Source organism: Gallinula chloropus, assembly GCF_964237585.1.
Source record: "Gallinula chloropus genome assembly, chromosome: 7".
NCBI lineage: Eukaryota > Metazoa > Chordata > Aves > Gruiformes > Rallidae > Gallinula > Gallinula chloropus.
In genome coordinates, this window is record NC_140092.1 from 9117199 (window position 1) to 9140645 (window position 23447).

Sequence of the window (23447 nt, forward strand, 5' to 3'; positions counted from 1 at the left end):
TGCCAGAATACCCTCAGGTCTCACTGGCTCTTGAAACTGCTGCATTTATCCCACAAGGCACTCTCCCCTTTTCAGTGGCCTGATCACCCTACCAAAGAAAAGATGAAATGGAAAAAAGCGAAAAAAGAGAAAAAGAAAAGACATCAGCACCCTTTGCTTTCATTATTACAATTCCTTTGGGTTGCTGAATTATGTAAATGCTTCCAAAAGCCAAATACTGACAGGATATGAGGTATTCTAGGTTTTTCTTTACCACCCAGGGCTGCTTTGTTCTAGGCAGTTTTTGAGAGGTGAGAACACTTGGAAACACTACTATTCCAACTCCACCATTTCCTCATGCAGTTTTAACATTGTATTTTATAAGGGCTATCCTAAAACTTAGACAAATCTTTTAAAAGAAACTAAAAGTGTCACGTATGCTGATGAGAAACAAGGTATTTTGAGAGCAGCGAAGCATTTCTTGCTGGATGGTCTATACCTAGGAAGGAATTCAATCACTGCCACAGAAAATCTTGTTAATCAAAACTACGTGAATAAGCATTGTGTGATTTGCTGAACAGCAGCCCACAGAGTCACCCACAGACTGAGAGGCCAGCTCAAGGTCTTTATGAATGTAAAGCTTTACTCTAGCAGAGATGAAGAGCCTATTTGTGCTACAAAAAACTTGTGTCTGGCTTCTGTCTTGGGGAGAATATCACCTGTTTTATTTAAAGCTGAATTTCACCCAAGGTTTTTTGTTGTTCCTTTCAGATTAGGAATAAATTTTCTCCACTGAAGATTCACAATGCTAACCCAATACAAACCTGACATACTTCAAACATAACCATATCTTCCTGTGTTCCTAAATCCATATCTTCTAGTCTTCAAGTTGTTCTGTGCCTGTGTTAGAATTATTTATTTCATTTACACTTTTTTCTTGCTTTGCTTCTTTTCTAGAAGTCTTCAAACACTTGTCGAGTCTTTTTAGGAATACATCCACATCTTGCTTTTTAATTCCAATTGCTGAGGCAGCATTGAGGTAAGCACAGGGGTAGTCATTTGCATGTGACATAAAGCCTTTAAAAGTGTAGTTATTCACTGTCTGTACAGTCCCGCAGGGAACAACCCTGAAACAAACAAACAACATTATGATTCAGTTTAAGATGCCCCAGATATTTTATGTGATACCCTATGATGAACACATTTACACAAGCTCCTACATTCCCAACTTCCTCCCAGACATTCCTCTCTACTGCATCCCCCTTTTCCCTCATCCTGTGATGTTAACCTCATATTCATTCCCTGCTTGTAGTATGTACTGTTTGCCACTGCTTTTACCTCTTCCTCATACTGAGAGTATACCATTACACCCTCCTCAGCACTTTCAGTACATATCCATTCCCTGATAAATCAAGACCCTAATCCACATCCTTACTTCTTAAAGGAACAACTTGCCTTGTGGCTATAGTTAAAGCCTACACAAGCAGTTAACACTGATCAATTTATAAGAATTTACTACCTCTACAGAGACATGCCCTGCAGTTCATAAAAGAAACTGCATTCAGAAAAATACCACAAGGATTAGCAGATCCTTCCCCATCAAAGTCCGACTGCTCTGACCACAGTTTGTACACTAGTGAAGTAGGGAGTTGCTATTCCTACCACTGACATTCATCACCAGCCTAACATCAAAATCTGATCAAATGCCAGGTCAAACAAGTACACACACACAAGGAAAAAACCAAACCCTTTATATCAGGCAAAGAATCGGAATCTTTTAACTTCAAAAATTCAACATCTTGAATCATTTCAGCCAAAGATGGCTGAAATCGCAGGACAAGCCAAGGTTAGGACAGGCAAATTAAAAAGAGCATCTAACTACAGTACATATAGATTTACTGTCATTCATCTGTGCAGGAAGTGGAATAATCCAAGCTAATGAAGCATACCTTCTGATGTGGAAACATTCGGCTCTGCTACAAAAAAATTACATTAAGTCTATGGCAGAAGTTGGCATGGCAGCAGTAATATTCAGATTAAGGAATCCTGCCAAAGCAAATTTTGTATCATTCCCTTCCTCTAAACGGTTTAAACCAAAATAATTAAAAATTATGTGGCATGCATTTCTATGTATTGGTGACTCCAAGAGTAAATTCAGTTCGGTTCAGGTTGTAGATCTTTTAAATTTTTTATTTTTTAAACACAATTAGTTCTGGAAAGCGTATGTCACACAGAGGATTTTCCTCCATATGACAAAAAGCTATGTAGGGTATTAAAGGCTTATTCCCCTGACATCCAGCACAACCATATTTGTGCTGTAATAAACAAAACAAAGATCCTAAGTAGCTTACAACTTAACTGTAAGATCAGACAACAGCTGGAAACTAAATAAAACCAAGGGGTACTAGGGAATAATGACACTAAATTAAATGGGCACAGATTACATACTTAGCCTACCAAAGTTAACAAAGGGGCCCTCTGTGTTGCTAATGCAGGCAGGTAGACATTATTAGTAGATAACAGTGATGAAGAAGAGCATATTACTCTCATTCACTGTTGTCAGACTGTAATCTGTAATCATGAGAAAACTGGTACAAAGCAAATATAACAGGATTTCATGAAATACATGCTAGTAAAACCTCCTAAATAGCATCCTTACCTTGCTCCAGAAACTTGTCTTGTGAAAAGCATAGATCCGAGCTGGGTAACAGCAGCATCATTATTTTCATCTAGATTCTTCAGTGACATGGCTAAAGTACCAAAAGGTCTGGTTAATAATATCAGAAAGCTTCTTTTTTTCCCAAGCTCTTTTCCAAGAATAAAAATCTATGCAAATATTTGTGTTCAGATACAAAGAAAAGAAAAAAACCCCACACATACTTTATTTGATAGTTTTTCCTTTTCCCACAAGCCCTCCTAGGTTACCCCTCTGGTCAGACTGTAGGCAGGGCAGATTCTGCCTTATTACTTCGGGGTATTGTATGGCAATATTCCTTTCATGTTCAGTGGAGTTTTTGGTTAGACCAAATTTCTTGTGTAGGAATTCCATAATCTCTTTTTACAGCACTAGAAGATGATGGGTAAAATAATTGTACCCTATTTATTTTTATATCTATTTATTTATAAAATATTACTCCATGCTAACATCTTCTGCCTGCCCTGATTACAATAAATATGTTGGATGGGAGCAATTTTGAAAAAAAGAAGAAAAAGAAAAGGCCCAACTCGGTACTGCACTGTTTCATCAGGTCACCTTATTGGGTTCAATGGTTTTACATCAGCCTAAGAACAGTTTAATGGAGTGCAGCAAACAACATTTAATATATAGAAACTGTACATGAAAGTGCATGATGAATGCACGGTATATTAGTTTTATTTTTTTAAAGATAAAAAACAACAGCTACCTAAGGAAATGGGATTATGTGGTGTGTCTAACAGTCTCTCATTGTGGTTATCTGCCAGCTTCTTCAGCTCACTTGAAAGATAGGAAAACATCTCCTGGAGAAAAAAAAAACAAGATGCAATATTTTTGTTATTCGCTATCAAACAGAGAAAATAGTACCTATTTCACACAACTGTTAAGTCTCCATTATATCCTACAGGTGCCCAGCTGATCCTCTTTTCATGTGTACCAAATAAGTGGACCAGACAATTCTCTGAAATCATTCTATAAAGGAACAGCTCTATTTCCTGAACACTGTTCTTTCCCCTCAGGCTGGTACAAAGCTCTCGATCTGGTCTATTATATGTGCTTGGGATGTCAGTTATTCTCTCTGTGGCCCTGAAACTTAGAGAGGTAAAATCCTAAAGAGATTCCCACTGGACAGCAGGTCTTTTGCTCCCCCATCCCAGATAGCCATGTTAAGGCAAATTGCTCCTCATTTTGTTTCCTATTAAGGCATTCCAGACTAAACCCAGTGCATTTTGTTACGGTGTATCACACCATCACAATTACCATTGGTACTTATACTTCTGGTTCTCTATGAAAACACCAAAACGGTCTCTTAAGGTCAATGCTGTGAGAACACATTTGACTGTATTTTGTTTCACACAAAATATACACTCTCCTGAATACTGAGCTCTATTGTGTAGTCAGTCCTCTTCCTGGGGCCAACCCCTCCTGTTCAAGCCTACTGAAATAATGGAGATATCTGAATTTCTGTTATCACTGAATTAGTTTGCACCTTTGTTGTGGAAGTGCAAATAAATTGCACTGAGATTCATAAATGTTTCTGCTCAGATACAAGTCACACTGCACATACAGGGATGAAGTAAGAGAAGCAGGCTTTTTTTATTCCCTCTTTCCCAGCAGAAACCTATGATAATTGCTCATGGTCTTCCTCAGTTTAGGATCTTCCTCTTCACCTATCAGCTCCAAACACATATAGACAGAATGAGAATAAACACCATCCTTCTTATTGTATCCTTTGGCTTCTTTTCTATCCTTTTTAATGCTTAGTCTCTCATAAAAACTAGAAAAAAAGACAGAAATACTTGGTAGTCTTTTAAAAAGACACTAAAGATCAGATTTTTCCTTTTTCCAGCCATAAAGATTGTGCTGCTCATCTGCTTCAATGTGACTGCCTGTTTAAGCATCCTCATCAATTTCTGGACCTGACAAGTGATTTTTCATTCTTTAAATAGAGTTGCCTCTTCTGTTTGTAGACCAGTATCCCGTTCTGACCTGTGCACTCTGACAGATACAAATTACAGCTCGTGATCAAAATCATGTTTTTGAGCAGAACCTCTCAAAGGTCTTACGAAACCAAATGAGCTTCGTGGTAGTTAAGTTAGATGAACGTTCCAGCTGCTTTTCTTGAGCCACTGCAGTAAACCCAGCCTCAGTTCTTGAATGACCAAAACAAACACTGCTCCTGACCTCTTCTTCACAATAGCATAGAATGAATCCAGCCAGATAGGAAGAAGTACCATGTTACTGCCTAAATAAAGCAGGCTATTGATTCAACAATCTACAAGAGCATAAAGCTTCTGCGGCACTTGCAACAACAAAAAATTTGGGAGGCACCTATGGTTTATTACCATGATTTGAATTTTGTGACAAATGATTCTTATTTTTCACAGGCATTTGTAAATCAAGTGATTTTACTGTTTCAATTCAGAGGTAATTTACAGTTCACTTGCAGAACTTGAAAAACATTTGTGTTTCAAGTGTCCACACTCTTGTGTTCCTCCTGGTCCCTCACTGAATACAAACACATCACTTGTTTGTTATTTGCTTTCCACAATGAGCATCATGAACGTCTTAGCCATTTTATTAGTATTTCTTTGGCCTCCAAATCATAAATTAATTTGTGCTCCCTCTGCTGGCTATTTACTTCTACAACTCAAGCAAAGTCTTACAGAAGTATTCATACAGTGCCTACTAGGGACATACCACTGGTGAAATTAGTACTGAACAAAACCTGTAGGGGGACAGGAAGAAATTCCTAAGTAATTAATTGCTGTGTGTTGTACTTAGGGAATTCTCTATTGCATCTCTTACAGTATTTATTGATGAAAGGACTCCAAGTTGGTATAACAACCAGTTACCCTCTGTATTAGTGTAATAAATTAAGATTAAATACCTAGGTTACTAGATGAGCCTTTCCATATATAGGAATTTGTTAAAACAAAGAGTGGAAAGATGGCAAAAAAAATCAAGTATTTGTTTTCATCTGTTTGATGTTACCTGAGCACAAATTCAGAACTTCTTGTTTTTATGAGCAACACTATTTAACATCTTTCCCTTGGAAGCCCTCTAGATAGTTTATAGTTTCAGAAGTGAAGCGGTTTGTTGCAAAATAGATGAACAGCCTTTTCAACAAAAAGGGAAAAAAGCAGTATTTTTGTGAGGTCAAATCTATAGCCAACCTCTATTATAAAATATTCCTGTTATGTGGAAAATCTATAAGCACCCTAAGCAATTATATACAAATGAGCTCTTACATAATTGATTTTCTATGGTAGGCACTCAAGCTTTCTCCAATGAAGCCAGCTATTATGCTAAAGTTGCATTGAACAACCCAAACACTAAATGTCAGTGAAGTTTCACTATTTAATTCATTTTTTCCCCCTAGAAACTTACCCCAAACTTCACCAGGCTAGTGAGATGAATGCTAAACTATGTGAAAATGTTGCTTACTTCCTCTAGTCTTTCTAACACCTAAACTAATAAAATGCCTCAAAGAATAGGAAGAAGTCAACAATGGTGCATGCATCAAATGTGCCAAATGACTCAACTATTTGAACAAAACAGCCTACTTCCACATAGGTATAGAAAGTATTTAAGGTGTTTTTGTAATGATTATTAGAAATATTAGAATCATACTGAATTTACATTATAAAACTACTTTTAATAGAACCTACACTCACATGCATGACACTTCATTTGTTGCTCCAGTGTGACATTCACTGTTCTTCCAAAGGAAAATACTTAGAGGGAAACGAGTAAGAAAAAAGCCAGTCACACCAGAGAAAAAAACAGAAGGTGGGGGTTCATTATGCCATTAGTCCCATATCAGGTGACAAGAGAGACAACTGACCAAGTCCATAAAACTTTTATCATGTGACTGACACCATCCTAGCTATTTCTAACCACCCAGCTTGCTTATGCTTGGAGTCTTTCTTAGCAACGCCAACCAACACACGTACTCTTCAGCACTTCCTAGACCTTGAGATCAGGCCTTGTGTGGTCCATACCTGTCCAATAACATGTTGCAGGTACATAAGCCTCTCTGAAGCTTCCATTCACACTTCTTTAACTACACAAAACCATTTAAGAGAATGATTACATTCAGCTAAACTATCTAATTTCCAGCCTCTCTACAGTTTGAAGATTCCACGTATTTCACACAAGGAAAATCCTGTAACATTTCCACCCATCTGACAAATTAGTGTGTTGCAAGCTGGTAACAGACACACACACACACACACACACAAAATAGAGGAGTAACAAATGTTTTTGTAAGACTACCTGATTTTTTTACATTAATATCTCGCATTAAATCACTTTTCTCTTATTATTGAGTTCAATCATAAGTAGAGCAGCAATATGAGCTCACAGCATACTGTACAAATAATTTATTGCTACCAGAGTAACTGTATCAATGATAAACCATGAAATGTAAACCCAGTATTTTTCTGAACTATAAAACCCAAACAATTTCCTCCCAGTTGGTGTAATTTTAAATATTTTAGATACATACTCCATAACGACATAAAAATGACTCCAGTTAATCACTTTTAGAAAGTAAACAGACAGATGGATAGAGATATAAAAAGCTCTACCACGTCCCAAGTAGCACAGAAATACATTTAAGAAAGTCAGAATTATCTTGATCTTTAGATTAAGGAAATTCTAATGAGAAAATCCCTAAGTGCTAAAATCAAAATGAGGCCATTACCGCTTCAATAACATCAGTATAGTAATTTGTTAAATGGGTTAAATGGACCACACTGGAAAATATTTACAGGTATTAAACCTGATATGTAGGGTCCTTGCCCTCCATCAATCCTGAGGGGACAACTGAAGTCTACTCTTTGTGCTATTACACAGCGTAACCACTAGATTTTGCTACACGTGGCCTGGCTCAGACACAGATACATACATGAATCTAGAGAGTGTTAACACCTGGCAATGCAGAATATGGGGCACAACACAATCTGTACTGAGGAAATCAAAGGAGTCACTACAAAAAAACATAACTTTTACATAATATATTTCTTTAAAAGCAAAACTCTTTAACAAATTTGACCAGCTATCGTTATCTGTATTACAAAAGGACATAGAATCCCCTACTGAGATGAGAAAACCAGTGCTTTAAACACCACATAAAATATATAAAAAGGAACAGTGAAAATTTAGAACAAGTGAGAATATGTTCTGTTGGTTGTCTTCCACCCTTTCTCTGGAAACATCAAGACTACATATGACTGTTGAAGACATTTCTTATTAAACTTTCATATATGGCCACCTTTATTCAGACACTTGGACAGCATGTGTGTTACTCCCTTGCTCTTCTGTCCTCAGATCCATTGCACCATTTTACTCATTCATATTGTAACACATAACCTCATACTCTTGGACAACTGCACACTCTCTGACTGTCAGCTTGCCAGAAAACTCCACTCCATGGGGAAGGAGTACATGCTCCTCTCCCTCATACAATCTCTTCCGTTCCTATATTAAGCAGTTCACCCGTGTGAGAGAAAAACTGGGCAGACTGTTTCTTCCCTTGGCTGTGTGAGATTAATCTCTTCTCAGTAATATTCTGGTCTTTCTGGCTTGAGCTCAAATAACCTGAAGTAACACCCATGTGAATAAGAATAAGGTAAAAGGAGAAAGAACAAAATACTTGAAGTTTTTTATAGCTGACTTTTTGTGTGAGTAGGTGTACCTGCACCGATATAGAAAGGAGTACTCAATGTCAAGCTATAAATAGCTCCTCCTGGGAGCCTAATAGCTCTGCCTCTGCTTTCACAGAGCACAGGCAATAAACTATCACTATTACATTTTTACAATTCAGGAACAAACAGATTTAAGAAAAAAAGGTTTCTATTTCTACAACAAATCCAATAAAAGAAACATATTTATGCCATATATAAGGCTTTGTTTATAGACTAGACTCACATTTGAAATAAAAAGACCCAAAGTTGTAAAAACATAATGCTCTATTCACTTTAGAATTCTACTTCCAAGAAAATGACACAATTAATAATATACAGCTATTCATTAAGACATTTCATTTATGGAAGAATTATTAATTATGACTTGGAGAATATTTATACTGCCCGTTACGTATCTGCCACCAGTGTAAATCTAGCATAAAAATCAGCTTTGCACAAGACACAATAAATCCACTTGAGTTTCTTTTGGAGATGAAAGTGAAGGGAGTGGGGGAAATACAATTTGCTTTTAATGAAGACACAAACCATACATGGCAATACAAACACCAGTCCAGAATAAAATGTCAGAAACTGTATTGTAATAGTGGCAGAAGTGGTAACTGCCTTCAGCCTTTCATAAGCCATGTTTTCACTTTAGTTATACAGACCACCACTTAAGTCATAAGGCTACTGAGCCAGTTTGTTTTTCTACAGTCTAGCTGTTCCTGTGGGATGTCAATTCCAGTACAGAATTTATGGATGCCTCTACAATCAGCTAGAACCAAGTCACAGCATCCAGCACTACCTCCCTGTCAGGTAGTCAGTCAGAGGCATCAGCAAACCCTGTCAGCAGGAAAGAACTGGAACACAGTTTCTGAATAAATGAAACAGATTGTGTGTGATTTAAAACTATTAACATTACTTAATTCACAGCATTTCCTTATCTAAAACCCTCTATAAAAACAATCCTCCTTCTTATATATAGGTAGCAAAATCGGGCTTGTATTATGCCCAGAATTAACGACAACTCAAGATGGACAAGTTCCAACCTTAGACCACTTTAGTGAGTCTGTGAGAGGCAGAGAAGAATCTGTATCTCGATGAACACTTTAAGTGACAGTATTTTTCTCATTAAGCTTTCGTGAGCAAAATTCCTCTGCACTTGTCAAACTTTAGAACAAATATACTGTGTGAGATAGTTCAGGACCTCAGTTCAGCCTTCTGGTTTGGAAAACAATACGGAAATCATGCTTATTTATGAGCACCATTTGGCCAAGAAGTAGTCATATCATGCTGCCTTTCCAAATTCAGAGCTGTGAGCTCACAAGAAATTCAGCAGCTTTCTAGGCAGAAACTGCATTTTCTGCACAAAGCAGTTTTGCAACAGGATTTTGTTAACAGCTGATTTGAAGTAAGTGCTGCTATGCAGGCTTACCTTTCTCTCTTTCAGCAACTGTTTGTAGCCACTGGCACCTAGAGACAGAAGTGTAATGAGGACATCTAAAGAAGGAGACGCAGATGCTCTTCCTGAAAAAAGCAACATACAGATTGGCAAAAATAAAATTTATGTGAAAGAACACTGATAATCAAGTTTTCTACAGTTATTACATATGGATGAAATCAGTCCGTGAGCTAGTTACCTGGATACATCTTGCTGATCTCCTGAATGAAGGACTCACTGAAGCCAGCAATGACAGCACCACCTACTGGAACCATAAAATTTTTGTCCAAGCTCTGAACAAAAGCATCTATTCTGCCTACTCGAGCACCCTTTGTCAAAAAGGAATGGAAAAAAAAAATAAAATCCACGGTATACATTAGGAGAAAGGAAATGGGAGAGCATCATAAATACACAGCAATGTAACCGAGATAAATATAATTCCTGAAACTCTCTCACGTATTGTGTTTTGATGAAAAATTAAATATCACAGTATTACCTTTCCTTAATATTGCTCACTATTATCACTGTTGTCTACTCACAGTACCTTACAAATTCCTGTTTCTATGACTTAAAATACTGATTTTAGTTCCTGCAAGTCTAAGTAGCATATTTTCAACAACAACCAAAAAATAAAACCCTTGGAATTTAATGGGAGTTATACAGTTAAAAACCATACAACCCCGAACGTTTCAGATTCTCACTGTAAAGGGCTACAGGTTAATGCTTCATTAGAAAAGAAGATTTTTCTTAATACATGTATAAATTTGCATTAAAACAAGAGGGCTGTGACAGCATTCCTTATAAGGCTGTGTGCCTTGTAACCTCCTATAGCAGATCTCCCCACTTCCCAGATAACAAGACGTCCTTCTATCTAACTACTCAGATATTCTTAAAGGAAAAAAAAAAACAGATTCTGCTGTACATCTTCAATCTGACTAATATGCTACTATGGACTGTACAATTAAAAACTTTGTGGCACAACAGAACCTGAAAAGTATATCAAAACCCCCAGGTATATGTATGAATATTAAAAAAACATATTAAAACACTACAAACTAAAACCAAGAAACAGAAATAGAGTTAATAGCTATGAAAAAAGACTGAAAAAAAGCAGACTCAACTAAACCACAGTTATTATTTCTATGTTTTAATAGCTTAGTGCATAGGAGGTGGGAAGATGCACTCCCAAGTTTGTCAGCTTTTTGATAGTAAGATGAATGCCAGCAGCTATCATTTGATTTAATTGACAGGAGACCACCAGAGGAAAAGCATGACAAATGGAATGGTCTCAAAAGCTCTTTCCTGTGATAGTCTTGCAAATTCTGTTCACACTGTGCTCAGCATGTGCATATTGCTTAGTATTCATTAATAACTGCTTCCTCATAGACAGTACATTTTCTATCGCAGGAAGCACATTGCTGTAAACCAAATCAGAGCTCAAATGCATACATCTGCATAACCAAAAAACAAACAAAACAACCCCAAACAGCCTATCAAGAAGCCAGAAAACTCCCACAGAAGCCAACAGAGTAACAGTTCTATTTGCAGCCCGAAAAGATTATCACATTTCTCGCAGTGAGACTCAGCGACTCCACAGCCCGGTTCATGTCAGCATCGCACTAAGCTTGAGCAAGTTAAATACAACAAACCTGCCAGGTACGTTACAAATACAGCACATGCCATTTGCTGTTCCTCAGATCACTTCAGTTTTGGTCACACGCTCTCAGTTTCTCAAGATTCAGAAATGCTAACATGATGTTCCTGTCACAATTAGATATCAAGTTGGTCTGTGCCCAGTTAATAACATAATGCCTTCTTAATTAGAGAAAAATAAGAGTCACCAGCGTATTTTAAATTCATAATAGTTCAGGATCCCTTGAATCCTATTTAAAAAAATATATTCTCCAATTCTTTTGATGGGCTGTGAAACATCTGATCAAATTTACCTAAATCTCTGATTGTAGCAAACTGGTTAAAAAGTGATTTGAAATGCACAGGTCCTACCTGCTGGATGAGATGCATACATTTTGAAGACTGAACTCCATACGCGTTGTTGACAATATGGGGAATGTCATAATTAGCACAAACCACAGCCAGCTCCTCCAGTCTGTGAGCATAAAAACCCAGGTTTAGAGAAGCACAGGTAACTATGATTCCTGTTAGGTATCAGACCAGTAGAAGACAGAAAGATCTATAGGAAGGTCAGAATGAGAAAAGAAACTTTTTTGATTAGTAGCACTTGTCACCTTAAACTCTAAAGGTTGAGAAGAACATTGTTACATACAAATCGTTGACTTTGGCTGAACTTTCTCATGCTTCACTGAAAGTTTTGCCTGTAAGACAATAAATAGATTCCAAATCTTTCTGCCTAAGACACAGGCATTTTTATGTTAATGATAATTATCAGAGCTTTGGCTATGCAGAGTTTTTTCTCTTTTCTTCTAATATTCAACATGAAAACATTCAACATATTAAAACTTTGTTCAGCTGTGAGCTCAGAAATGAAGACAACTCCTTGCTTGCCTCTAGGAAACGCTGAAATCACTGTGAGCTCAGCCTGGATTGATTTCTCAGTCAAACTAGGATTTATGTGGGTGCACAGGTCATTTTGGCTAAGGGTCTTCAGCATTTTAAATGCATATGTACTTAGTAGCCATTTTTAAGCACTCTAGTCATACTCTGTTTTTTTAAAAAAGCTGATTTACCCCGAAGTTGTGACTATACTTTAGAAATAAAAATCTATTTGAAAAAATAATGTAATATGTAATTATTTAAGATAAAAGTGATTAAAAAAATCAAGAAACTCTAAGCCTCCAATACATTTTAACTCTCTTTCTGTACAGTCCTTCTATGTAATTTACCAACATTCATGCAAAATGTGACAGAGTATGAAAATATTTTCCAAGAGGCAACATTCCTTTGCACTCTATTTCTGTAACATTGCCTAGTGTCATTTTGTAATGCAAAATTCAGCTGCAAACCTCAGATTAAATTTTCTAAACATCAGTCCTTAGGAAAACATCATCATTACTGTATTATCCCTAAAGAAATCATGTATGTACCGATCTTCTACAGTCAAGATATTCTAATAATTTTTCACACTTATCAACATCCTGAACTACGTAACGTTGAGAGATTACTTCAGGAAATGTAACACCACACAGGGGAAAGTTTCTGCATTCTGACCCACCAACTGTAATCAGACTCATTCTTGCACCTTCCACAGACACTCAATGGAAAAAGAGTTCCCCTCTTACAGGCTTCTTTTCAAGGGCATCTAGAGAACCTCACCAAACTGGAAATACAGAGGGTGTACTGCTCTCTATGTTTGCCTTTTCTCACCCACTGAGACTTCAAGCAGCAACAAGCTAGCTTCTACAAGTACTAGAAACAGAAAAGTCTCTTGACTTTTCCTAAAAATATTCTATTGAACAATTAGATCCATATTACAATACAGGATGAGAGTGCTACAGTCTGAAAAGAATACGTGATTACACAAGGGAAGCAAGCAATTATGCACACCACTTGTCTGCTTCCAAGGCTTAAAAAGAACCATTAAAAGTGCTGCTAGTCATATTAGAAAAATAAATCATTAATGTAAGCTTGGCTACTACTACTCGAGACTTAGAGAAATATTTTCCAGCTTATTCTTTCCTTCTCTCCATCTTGTGAAAGTTCATAAAAAGCTTTGCTTTTTCTTCTAGTATTAACGGAAGCAACGAGACACAGGATTCTGCCAAGCACGTAAATTGAACAAGACACTTTTTTCCCCCCTTTAGTTCTCTTAAATAGGGTAGTTTTAGAGATAACTCACAGAAACAGCAGGTAAAACAGTCTGAGAACTGATGTCTCTCTAAGGAAGGGGGTTTATACACTAGTGAATTATTCCTATGAAGTTAAATAATACTTCAAAGGGAAGCTATAGGTACACTGGTGTAAAAGTCTTACCCTGACCTTTTAACAATCCTAAGACACTCAAAATTTTACACCACCACCACCACAACTGAAGAAAGCCTTACAGATTCAGGGTATTTAAAAATAGACATTTAAAATGGTACTCTCCAGAAAAGGCTGTATGGGATTTTCCTTCCCGTAGGAAGATGAATGTTATGGCCTTCAACAGCTGACAGTATCCTTTAAATAGAAAGTGCGTTCAAATCCTCCTGTATCTGTGGTATATCATAACACAGTGCCACTACCTAATAATTCATCTCTTAGTTGCAGAGGACAAAACAATCGCATGTCAAAAACAGGAGGCAGATAAGGAAAAGATTAATTTACCCAAGCTATAAAACAGACCATTCAATTTTGATAGCTGTGATTTAAGTTAGCCAATAAATCTGCAAGTCAACTTCAAGCAATGTTCATAGTATTCTGACAGAATTATATGGTTTTCAACTTCCCTCTAGCAATTGGGTTAACCTATGATAAATACTGGGGGTTTATAAAGGTAGGAAGACAAAGCGAAACATATCTTTACTTGCCACATTTCAGAGTCAATAATGTTTCTTTCCCAGATTTGCAAACATTGAACTAAGTTTTCCAGATAACAAAGTAATTAACAAAAACCCATGCACTGCATGTAATGCAGTAAATGTCTTCTCAGTTCTCTGCAGAACTGTAAAAACCAGTCCAAAAAGATGTCCTACTAATATCTCAAACTTCCAGGCACTACAGACAAGTCCATAAAAATATACCCAGTAAATTGTAAAACCTAACAAATCTGCTCCTTGATACTTATCTTCATAAGCAAATAGAGAAAGCAGGTTTTGTGAGTAACAGTGGTGTTCATTTGGGACAAATGGCTCAATATACTAAGTGCCTTAGCCATCTCTAACAAGTCATTCGTGGAGTGAGAAGATTTTCTCATATTTCAAATCCAAGCTACTCATTGAAATATCTCAAATACTCTGTAACTCTAATATTCATCTCTGCTTCAGTCAGTGCTTGAATGACATCTTCATAGCAACTACAGAAATTAAGTATATGCACACATAATATCAGCAAAGAAGGTAATTTAAGCTTCTTTTAATGGTGATTAAACAACTAGAAATTGTAAGAAGTAGTGGCATGCAATCAGGCAGCAAATGTTCAAACCAAGGTAAGTTACAGCAGGGTGAATCATGTATTTGTATAGCCCTAGATGCTTCCAAGAGCTTCTTTGTATCAGTATATCACAATTAGCCCTGTAAACATCAGTGTGACACAGGAAAGAGTAACCCAAACAAAGATTTTAAATTTAGCTACAGCTTTTTTAAAAAAAAACCCGGTATTAACATCCTAGGAAAATTCATCACTGGCTAGATGAGAAGAGTAGAAAAGGGAACAGTATTATTAGAAAGTGGCATTAGGTATGGAACTACATTTATGGGACGATGTTTCTATGAAAAGTCTACTTTTACTACTTCCATGAAATGGGAAGAAAACCGCTGGCAAAATGACATTCATTTCACCTCAAGAGATCATCATTAACCTCAGTTATATGACAGGAAGAAAACCTTCTGTATTAGTCTCACTCTTTCAATACACTTTTTTGAAAATGGAAGGTTGTTTCAACCTGCTGTTCTCCTTTAGCAAGGAATTCCTGGCAGCATTTAAGTTATTTTAGGAAGATGGATATTCAAAACATGGAGGGTTGGTTTGTTTAGTTTTTTACAGTAACAAATAACACACTTCTTACAAAGCCTACTTACCTATCAGGTACCCTGGGAGCAAAGCAAGATGTTGTAGAATGTACACAAAGAATATTTTCAGCACCAAGAGCCTTGATTTTAGCCTCCACCGCTTCCACGTCTGTCCGTAGCTCATCGCCTTCTAATACATTTTCTATCACCACAGGCTCAAAACCTGACTCAAAAAAGCAAGACATGAATGTGGGGTTTCAGTTTCAGTATAAATCTGAAAAATCTTCTTGCTTCTGTTGTTTTAAGGGGCTCTTTCAGCCAGGGATTTTGAAGACAGATGCATAAACTGTTTTTATTCTACAATATCCATATAGCTAAAAACCACAGTAATGTTCTTGTTAGATATCAGACTCCAAGAAAAGCTTACCTTACATTCTTTGCATGCAACAGCAATAGGTTTGAAGATTGCTTCAAAACCAGATTAACCTCTTCCCTCATGATTAAACAGAAAGTGTTTGAGTGGCATTCTTATAAAACATCAGCACACTAAGACAGCTTGTCTAAAAAAGGATGCCATTAGCTGCAGCAATGCAATAATGATCAGTATAAATTAGTGTCCATCATAAGCCCCTGGCTTATTCAATACATAAACTTCCAAATTACTTCCTAGAAGATAAAAACGTCCATTTTTGACCTCATCTTGAAAGTGAACTTTGTCCTGTCATGAAAATCAAGCTGTTTTCCAAGTCTTTCAGGCTTAAGTCTGTGTTCAAGCTGTACGACAGTTGAACCTCATAAGATTGTTTCTCAAGGACACATATGAGAAATGTTTGAAAAAGGGAAGTTATCCCCTTCTTCTCAATGCTAGAATGTTTCCAGTGATTGAATGATGTATAATAATACCGGATATATTAATATAGATGTAGCTTAAGAAACAATTAATTAATATAACTTTAACATCAGGAGAAATTATTTACATATTTTAGATTTTAGTAGCATATAGCCATAGCCTTTTGAGCTGGCTTTGCTAGAGTATCTACAAAATTGAACTGTAACAATGGAACAGCCTTGGAGATAAAGAAAGTGAAGATAGGGAAGTAATAAATGAGACCAACAACCAATTAAGAGAAAGAGTGTATCTTGTTTTCAACTAAAAGGGGTTCCTAAGTAGTTTTTGAGTGCAGGAATGTGTTTTTGAGACTATGGAGAAAACTGTAAAGAGCATGCACTGAAGGAAAAGGTAAAAAGTTCACTGAGTGGGAGATACCTAGTCTTCATCCCTGAAGACCACCAGAACACCCCCTGAGCATCACTGAGCATGCTCTGGGAGGACTTTATGTCCCATTTACATTAAGTCCTCCCAAATCTGTGCCTTGTTTTCGAGGTTTCAACAGTTTTTGGAATGGGCTGCTCAGGAAGGATTTGAAAAACCAGAGAGGGTCAATCAGAGGGTTACAAAGGTGGTTGTGGTAAAAAAGGATGACCATTAGATGCAGCAATAGCTTAGAAAGAAAGACCCTAAGATCTAGCCTTTTCGAGCCTGAAGAGGCTGAGGAGAATATCTAACAGCTGCCCCCAAACATGTGAAAGAGAATTACAAAGATAAGAGTCAAACTCCCTGGGGTCCAAAATTTAAGGAGGCTGTGAGGGTCACTGAATGCATCCAGAGGAGGACAGGAAGACATGTCCTGTGTGGAGCAGCTAAGGACTTTGGACTTGTGTAGTTTGGAGAAAAGGAGGCTGAGGGTAACCTCATTGCTCTCCATAGCTTCCTGAGGAGGGGAAGTGGGGCAGGAGATGCTGAGCTCTTCTCCAGTGACAAGATGCATGGGAATGGTTCAAAGCTGCACCAGGGGAGGTTCAGACTGGACATTAGGAAGCATTTCTTTACCATGAGGGTGGTCAAGCACTGAAACAGGCTTCCTAGAGAGGTGGTTGGTGCCCCAAGCCTGTCAGCGTTGAAGAGGGCAATGCTCTAAATAATGTGCTTTAAATTTTGGTCAGTCCTGAAGTGGCCAGGCAGTTGGACTAGATGATCATTCTATTTCCCTTCCAACAGTTCTGTTCTATTCCATGTTAGGATACAAAAAGAGGCAACAGCAACATATTTTGGACTGAGGTTCAGAATAAACAGCAAGAAAAACTTCCCTCCCCCACCCCTGCAGAGGATAGCACAGCTCTGGATCTGCTATCCAGAGAGATTGTGCAATTTTCACCCTCAATCATCTCCAATATTCAGCTAGACAAGGGCGTGGTTGAGCTAACTTAAAGGGTTTTCTTTCTTAAAGAGGGAAGCCTGTCCTAGTAGTTGCTCAAATGTATAGCTTATAAAAGAAAGAAGTCAATAAATCAGGAATGTTTTGTTTACATACTAGAGCACTGGAAACCATACATTCCCCTCCCCAAACAGTTGTGGCATGGCAGTAACATCAAGCTAGCTGAAGCAACTTACTTTCTTAAAAACCAGAGATGTTCACTTTACTGCATGAAAGTAAAGCAGAAGAAGAGGGGAAAAAGGAAAGAGTGATTTCCCAAGCAGTGTTACAAGGCAGTAGCTATGTGAATTTTTCCTCCGTGGCTCCAGACCAGGCTTTAACACTGACAAGTAGGGCTCAAACCCTACAGAAGAACATGGACTAGAATGAATGATTGACACTGTTAACCCTGGTCTGGTTTTCACTAAGTGATCTAGAAGACAGAGATCACGTTTAAGAGATTTAGATATCTGATACCAGCCTCTCTCTTTTTAGTTGATAATTATTTTAGTTAATTACGTGATAGCTAGCTTAACTATTAAAAAAATAACAGAACAACTGTATTTCCTAACAACCCTCTCCACTGTAAACATAATTTCCTTAGCTTGATGTTCTACATTGAACACAGTATTCCAAACACTCCTGATTTTCTGGTATACATGTTCTATTTGTTCTGATTCCTTTTAAATGTCTGCATCTTACTTGGACAGAATCCAGTCCCTGCTTCCAACTGTTTAGTCATTTTTATCTAATGAGTCTTCTATGCAAAAAGAATGTGTCCTAGGAACTAGACCAGAATCTATGCCACCACCTGCAGGTATATGCACTGAGGTGGAAAATTATGGTCTCCCTTACTTGCCCTTTCCTTGATCCCATGCATCTGTCTGCAGGAGAGGAGAGATTCAGTGCAGGGACTTACTTCTACCCTTACCTTACTTATGGTCTGGTAAACAAGGAATTCCATTAGAGAGAAATTAAGGTTTGAACTGAGAAAGGCACCAAACTCAATTACCAAGTGATACCACAAGATTAAAAACAAATACAGCAGTTAACACTTCCCATGTTCTTAAAGAAAAGAATGTGCAAATCAGACAGCTTGTCACATTCCAATCAATTCCTAGGACACATACACTTTTTGCATAAATCTAAGAGGCAGATCTGAACTATGAACCTTGGTTTTACATAATTCTCAGGACAGCAAATTAGGCATTTAACTCAGAATGAACTGTAACTTCCTTTAATGTTGTATTCTCTATTGACTACTTAATACACCTCTGTACCTTGCCACACACCTACATTTTACAAGGCATTTAAGCAACTCATACACATGACTGCATGTTAGAAATCAGGAGTGTAGAAATAATACACTTCTATTATGCATTAGGCCTTTTCTGAATCTCACTGCAAGCACATGAATTGATTACTCTGTGAGATGAAGTTTTGTATCTGTTGGAAGAATGCAGTGCATAACCAGTCAGCCCCTTCTTACCTGCAGTTATCATTGATTTAAAGCAGGATTTCTGGTCTATACGTGGCCAGATAATGTATTTTGCCTTTGGTCTCTTGTGCCGCAATGTTAAAAAACACAGAGTCAGACTCATGCCAGTTGCCATGGGAACCACAAAGCAATTGGTCACTGTCCGGACACCTGCACAAAAAAAGCAAGTCAGAAATTAATCAGTAGAACCCATGACGTGCCCTCAAAAATGAGAAGTATTTTCAGATTTATACCTACCAGCCAGCTTTATAATATCCAGAACTACTGAATTAGTAAGTTTGTTCAAAAGGCTAGACCCTGCAGCTTTGGGCTGGACTGCAGAAATATCACCTGACCTTCCAATTCCATGGATCAACCTACAGAAAAAATGTTGAAAACATCAAGTTTTTTCAAATCCAAATGCAGTCATTTGTGCTGACTGCAGAGAATTTGACAAATAATTGTGAAAAATATTATATCTGATGCAGCAGCAGTATCTACCATAATGAATTCTGTTATAAAAAAACTACACATATTCATACGAAACTGCTGGGTTTATTTTAACAGTAGGTAAACAATATTCCAGTATGCAAGTAAAAACTTTGAGTAGACCCTTAGTAGCAACACCTTTAGCATCTGGCAGGCTTCCTTTTTAAGCACACCTCAGCACTTCTTGATGTCTGTTGAATTAGCATTATAAATGCTGATGTGTTCAGATACACAACAGAAATCAGTTGCCTACAGTTGCCTATAGTGCAGTACACCACAGGCACAGCAGTATTATACAGATACTCCCCTGACAAATGCTTCATCTCCACAGGGCACAGAAATAATATATATTGTGACAAAATGTTCTGGAAGACAGTTAGGTTAATGTATCACTTTGCCCAACTTTTCCTACACCTTCACTTCATCTACCTCATTCTACTATTCAGTATTATGTACCATGTAACACCATCTTTCTCTGCATTCTGTTTATAAATTATGTTTACAAACAGTGTTTATAGATGTTGGGTATTATTTAGCACCTTTCAGGAAAGGAGGATCCTGAAATACTTCATAAAGTATTTGCTTACAGAACTAACTTTACCCATGGCTGAAATGCAGCAGCTGCTCAAATCAAGTAAGCCAGTAACAACAGACATCTATTTATGACTTTAGTTCTGTTCTTGTCTTGGGGAAAGAGTAAAATGCAGTTTGATGAATGTAAGGAATTCAGAGCTTCGTGGAGCATATTTTTACCGCTATTTTTCCCCATTTCAAGATATAGCTAGAATCAAGAGTAGTTTGGTAATTAAACAAAACTTGCACCTAACCCTCACTCCTTGAAATAGATTTTCTTCCCCTGTTCCTACTGCTATGTTCTTAATAGCCTTCTCATACTACTGCTTTTCCTCTTCTGCACATTCCTAAGGGGCAATCCTCCCTGAGACCGGCCGTTAGAATTTATTTAGTTGAAAGAAGAACAGCTTGAGAACAATCTCCAGCTACCTCCACCACACCCAAAGTTACCTGTAAAACTTAATGCAGAAATAAGCAGAGTGGAGGAGGCCTCTATGCCTCTCCATGCTGTTGCTGACACTCATAGTTGAAGGCGATATACCAGGTGACAGAGCTGCATCAGACCAACAGTAGCTAAATGCCAGCCCAGGCTCTCACCAGCCAAAAGCTGGACTTGCTTTCTCCAGCATTGCCAGAAAGCAGTACTTCCTCAGATACTCTCCCAGTGTGACCCTCTACCTTCCTCACCACAAATATCCTAGACTAGTGAACAGGAAAGACAGACAGACCAAAAAAAAAAAATAAAGCCAAACTAAAGTATTAGCAGTTTTCTTCATTAATTTTTCATGGTATTGTAGGGCCTATGAAAGTCATTAAACCTAAGTAACTCAATTTCCCTATGGTAAAGCTTACTACATTTCTTGTCTTTAATATGCTTTTGTCTTAATCTTTCAAGGCAAAGCATTCCAGGAAAAAAAATAACAACTTTGTTTCATTGCTATTAGATAAACCATCACAGCAAGGCACTCAGCACAGGACTCCATGCAAAGAAACAGAAAGAAAAAAGAAACAAAGTGTATCTTCATAAAGTAAACACAGAGCCTCCAGAATTACAGCATCCAATGTACCCATCGTGTGTCAGAAGGGCTGCAAGCTCTTAAAAGCATTTCTTATCTTTATAGGTCTGCTTACTTCATATAAAATCTATTATAGACAGACTGGGTTTCCATGTGCATATCAACTAATATCATTATATAAAGATATTAATGAATATAAAACACTGGGAATGTTTGATACTTTATTTACAACTACAATATGCGGTAGTTTTAATAATATACAGATAAAAAATGGGGCAGTGTTGAAAAACAAAAAAAGGGCAAGTAATGCATGGCTTATTTTAAACCAGGAAGATCTCTGCTTCCCTTGCATGCAGTCAACTCAACATATTAAGCTTCTACCAGTTCAGCATATTGGGCATAACCCTAAGAGAAGATTTTTGTTTCATTCAAGGCTTTCCAATGAGTTATAAAAGCAAGCTCAATACAGAAAGTTTCATCAATTCAATACTGCACTATATTGTTTTTCTCAAATGCTATCAAGGTCTCACATACCAAGACACAATAAAATATGCCATTTGAAAGCATTAATAATAGAACATAATAGCTCAAACTGCCAATAATTTGTACCTGTAATGCCTTCGGGCAACGAGTCCTGATGCCACTCTTCCTTCCCTCTCACCCACACCACAGTTGCCCAGAAAGTTATTGCTATCCATTATAGCAAGTTCATGAAGAAACAGTTCAATGGTGCTTTCATCCCATCCATCTTCAGGGCATTTTCCCTTAATAGCAATATAAAGATAATTATTAAACTTGGAAATTACAAATGAACACAACTTTCTGCAACTTGTAGATTGTTACCCTTCTTCCCCATGTTGAAAATTAAAAAGTATTTTTCATTACACTGTTTGGTATCATCTAATTTTATGAACCTGAATTGAGAGAACGGTTAAATAATCTTTTTTCTTTTCATAACTTCAGCGCAATTACATTAGCACATTCTGATATTAAAACAGCCTGGATATTTTCCACTTTCTGTTTTAAAATGCACACACCACCACTGCAGCCCATACATGTTAATTAGTCCCCAGAAAGCTATAGATTGTTTGATGTATCCTCTAGACAAGAATCTACTACTACAGGAACTCAACAGAGAACACCAGATGAAAGGGAGATAACTACTATAGAACCAAAAATACTAATTATGATCAGAAGGGAAATACAGTTTCACTTGTTATGGATCTTCCTATCTGCATACTTTTCTAGTTATTACCTAGCAGGTAAGGAAACCCCTTAGAGAATATATAACACGTCAAAACTGCAGACATGCTCTCTCCTGTGCTCTTTACTTTTGCACTGCACTCATCTCTGCAAGCTGTAGGAAAGACCCTGAGGAAGGGTGCCCACAAACCCACGACATGCTGCTATAGCAGCTCTACAGACCAGACACATTGGGGGTTTTTTACATGCCCCAGTAACAGTAAAAGAAACTTTGTAAAACTGATCAAACTTCTGAAGCGTGCTGTGGCAGCTTAGTGTGAAACAGCAGGTGATGCGACTAAGGATGTTCAAGAAGTGAAACGTTGAGGAAGTCACTGATAAGGACTTCGGTACAGTGGAAACAAAACGCAGCTCCGGGGCCTTACATGTGTCTCGGTTTTTTGCCTCGTGTAGCGACACGTTAGTATCTTATTTACAAACGGTTCTGCTGGCCGGGCCCCTCTCAGCCAACGCACACGCAAAGGCAACCTCCCCGCCCGAGAGGCCGCGCCTGGGCGCTCCCCGGGGCTCCCCTGAGCCTCTGCCGAGCTCTCCCAAGCCACCTGGCCCGGACTGCGCCCGACACCGCGGCCGCGCCGTGCCCCTGCCCACCGGCACGGCGGCTGAGAGAGAGGGCCGGGAAGCCAGCAGGGCAGTCGCCGGGGCAGAAGGGCTCGGCTCTCCGCGGGGCCCGGCGTAGAATAAGCGGGTGCGAGCCTCTCGCTGGGCCCCGGGCCGGGCACACTAACGCGGGCGACTGGGCGCCGCTTTCCCCCGCCGCCGGCGGCACCGGCCCGCTGCGGGTGCCCGGCGCTGAGAGGGCCGGGCCGAGGCGGCCCCGGTTACCTGCTCCAGCAGGGCCCGCAGGCGCAGCTCGTGCGCGCGGCGGCCCTGCGCCCCCTGGCGCACGTAGGCCGCCGTCACCAGCCGCTCGCTGGAGCCGAAGTTCTCCGCGTTCATGGCCGA

The 23447-nt window shown here is 38.3% G+C and overlaps 1 protein-coding gene across 1 annotated transcript; it reads right to left on the reverse strand.

Moving 5' to 3' along the window:
- Window positions 1-856: 856 nt before the first annotated feature.
- On the reverse strand, window positions 857-23447 carry SEPSECS (Sep (O-phosphoserine) tRNA:Sec (selenocysteine) tRNA synthase; the record flags this gene model as incomplete). The annotated part of the gene is made up of 11 exons (XM_084266682.1): window positions 23328-23447; window positions 21849-22003; window positions 19420-19538; window positions 19174-19332; window positions 15499-15652; window positions 11810-11912; window positions 10005-10134; window positions 9800-9891; window positions 3384-3477; window positions 2639-2729; window positions 857-1106 (listed from the first exon to the last, which is right to left on the reverse strand). Exons 1-11 carry the CDS (start codon window positions 23439-23441, stop codon window positions 857-859), a joined length of 1461 nt encoding a protein of 486 aa, XP_084122808.1. The 5' UTR covers window positions 23442-23447.